This window comes from Apaloderma vittatum, unplaced genomic scaffold (assembly GCF_000703405.1).
Source record: "Apaloderma vittatum isolate BGI_N311 unplaced genomic scaffold, ASM70340v1 scaffold25122, whole genome shotgun sequence".
Taxonomy (NCBI): Eukaryota; Metazoa; Chordata; class Aves; order Trogoniformes; family Trogonidae; genus Apaloderma; species Apaloderma vittatum.
In genome coordinates, this window is record NW_009702284.1 from 4,740 (window position 1) to 7,813 (window position 3,074).

The 3,074-nt window shown below is 55.9% G+C and overlaps 1 protein-coding gene across 1 annotated transcript in view; it reads right to left on the bottom strand.

Moving 5' to 3' along the window:
* The window catches only part of CHTF18 (CTF18, chromosome transmission fidelity factor 18 homolog (S. cerevisiae)), a gene marked incomplete at its 5' end in the record, with an annotated part of 5,491 nt that extends 2,626 nt beyond the window's left edge, over positions 1–2,865 (bottom strand). The window contains 7 exon segments of the mRNA XM_009879506.1: positions 626–652; positions 1,122–1,200; positions 1,203–1,272; positions 1,587–1,736; positions 1,815–2,039; positions 2,281–2,443; positions 2,735–2,865. Of these exon segments, the coding sequence (XP_009877808.1) occupies positions 626–652; positions 1,122–1,200; positions 1,203–1,272; positions 1,587–1,736; positions 1,815–2,039; positions 2,281–2,443; positions 2,735–2,865 (845 nt within the window).
* Between the last annotated feature and the right edge of the window lie 209 nt (positions 2,866–3,074).

Here is a 3,074-nt window from a genome sequence, read left to right on the forward strand (position 1 = left end):
TTGGCTAATCAGAGCAGCTTTATTCTTAACGAGCTTGGGGCACCGGATCTGGAGTGAGACCTGTTTCAGCACAGCAAAAGCCCAGGAGCAGCCCCATCGCCGAGGAGCTGGTTCCTCTGCCAGCCATAAATGTTTCAGACTTTATTCAGCATTAGTCCCCTTAAAATAAAGGGGGCAAAGTCATACGTCAGATGGCTTCGCAGCCATTTAGAAATTAGCTGCCACATCTACGATTCAAAAAAGATTTAAAGAGAAAACACAGGTTTTGCTCTCGATAACAGCTTTGCTGGCCAGAGAGATGCTCTTGCGGGTGCCAGCAGGATGTGACACCCCTGTGGGACCCTGTCATCGCCATACATGGCCAAGAAACAGGCTCAGAAGTCGTAAAAAAAAAAGCAAAGCAACGCACCTGCTCGTGCCTCCCAACACCCCACGGTTTGCCCACGGCTGTGTTTGGGTGCCCTGCCCGGCGTGGGGAGGGCAGGGGACGGCGGCTCCCTGCAGCCCTTTCCACGGAGTGTGTAGGGGTAAAGAATAATAATAAAAGTGCTTCGCTGTAATCCAATACAGCTGCTTGATTTAACAGAGGCTAATTTCTGTAATTAACTTTGCACCAGGAAGACATTAGCGTTGCTCTGAGCTGGGGTCAGGTCTGAACGACTTCACCGAAGCCTTGGGAGTGCCCACGCCTCTGCATAGACTTAAGGCACAGTGAGACTCGAGCCCAGCAACGACCAGCTCTTAAGAGACAAATTAATTGAGGCTGCAGTGACCTCCTGCGTGCAACGTGCCCCGGAGGACCTGCTTTCCTCTGCTGCCCCCAGCAGCTTTGGTCCCTCCTCCGCCAGCTCCAGTGAGAGCCAAAGGCAGCTCTTTTCTTTCCTTTTAATCCCATTAAAGCAGAAGCAGCCCCGCTTCAGGCTCCTCCAAGGCAACAAAAAAGCAGATAAATCCTGCAGAGCCACCACCAGAGAAAGTCGGGTCCCTGCAGCCATCCCGGCACGAGCAGCTCTGCCAGAGAAACCTCTGAGCTGCAGGTGCAAGAAACCAACTCGATACCACAATGCTTTCAGGCTCAGACTCTTTTCTGACCTCTCTGCTGTTATTTCCGACGCCTACACATTCTCCTCACCCTCAGGACTTACGGGTCGAGCTTGTAGACGTACTGGCCCTCGGGCAGGCGCTCCTGGTGGAAGGTGTGTAGGCCAGCATGGTGCTGATGAGGTTTGCCAGCTGCTGCTTCTCCTTCAGGCTGTAGAGCTGGGTGTTCACCTGGGGAGGAGAGCATCACTCATCCATAACAACCTCTAAATATCAAAAAAACCACCCTAAAGCACAGGGTTTGTCTCTATGTGAGAAAGGACAGTTAATACCCGTGAGGTTCAGACCAAGTTTAGTTTCCTATTAGGGACTCTTGCATCAGCTGCAATGTCAAACCGACCGCAAATTCGGGACAGAGGTTTGGGATAGCTCAGCCTGGGCGATGAAGCACAAGGGATGTGTCCCAGCCCTCACAAGGAGGTGACGCATCCCCCAGGCAGGCCTCCTGCCACCACCACAGCAAGACGGGGCCGGTGGGCACTCACCGGTCGAAGCTTCGGGGCGATGATGTCCAGCAGCAGACAGAGAACCTCCAGGACGAGAGACTGCTGCCCGGCGCGGCTGCGGGCGCTGGGCGTTATCCCTGACACCATGGACACGACAAGGTTCTGCGTGTAGTTCAGCTTGGCCAGGGCCTGGGTGGGGAGGGAAGGGAGAGCTTGGACACAGCTGCCACCACGGACATGACCCACCGTGCCCTCCCCGGTACCTGCCTCGTGCTGGCTGCTGGGATAAGCGAGCCGGGGGATGCTGGTGGCCGCAAAGAGCAGGTGGAAAGCCACGGGCAGGAAGGGCAGGTATCGCATCAGCTGGAAGCTCTGCCCGTGCAGGACAGCCCGGCTCAGCAGGTCGGAGAAGCCCAACCACTCCAGGGCCAAGCACACCGAGCTGAAACTGGAGTCCCGCAGCTTCATGTTCAGGAAATTCTCATAGAGACCCTGGAAGCGGACACAAGATTAGAGATGGCTCAAGGTCGGGCACACGGTCCCGTTGGAGCATCCCACTGAGCTCAGCTCCAGCATGACACCCCAACGCTCCATCCAAAATCAGCAGGACCCTGCTGCAGGGAGGGATTTCCTGAGGCACCCACCAGCCACGGCCACCCGGATCGAGAGCTGCCCTTGCTCCGGCCGGCAAAGGAACGGGCCCAGCTCTTCCCTCCGGTCCCAGCTCATCTACCTGGGCCAGCTTCTCCTGCTCCCCCGAGGAGACAGCAAGGTGCAGGATGTGGTGGAAGCGCTGGGAGGACGCGTTGAAGCCAGTGATCCCCCCAAGGTGTGAGAGGTCGTCGTCGCCCACCAGGAGCTGGGGTGGCAAAGCGGGGTCCGTTCCTATCCTGTGCCTGGGGAGAGCCCGAAGGGAAGAGCTCAGGGTACCCCAGCCTTGAATGAACCAGCAAGGAATATCTAGACCCTTGCAAACTGGACTGATGGCAGTAATGATGCCAAATTATCAGGCCAAAGAGCATCTGGGCACACAAATCTCCAGGGCAGACCAGCTCTGCAGGAACTTCCAGGTTCCTCTCCAGGAACTTCCAGGTTTCTCCACTGCAGGTCTTGCAAGGAGGTCAGGGAATACGACGAAGCTGTGTGCCCCATACAGACAGCAGACTTCATAAATCCCTCCCTTTTACCTTTGGGCCTTTGGGAGCTGGAAGATCTCTTGCCAGATGGAGAAGAGCCCCTTGTTTTGGTCCTTCAAGCCGATCTTCATCGTCTGCACCATCTGCACGCTCAGCTCCTTCTGGCCTCGGCCGTGCAGGAACTGCAAACACAGAATCACAGAATGTCAGGGGTTGGAAGGGACCTCTGAAGATCATCTAGTCCAACCTCCATCCCAGCACACCCAACCACTACACCACAGCCTCAAGTGCTAGATCTACCTTTTTTTTAAACACCTCCAGGGTTGGTGACTCCACCACCTCCCTGGGCAGCCTGTTCCAGTGCCTCACCACTCGTTCAGTAAAGAACTTC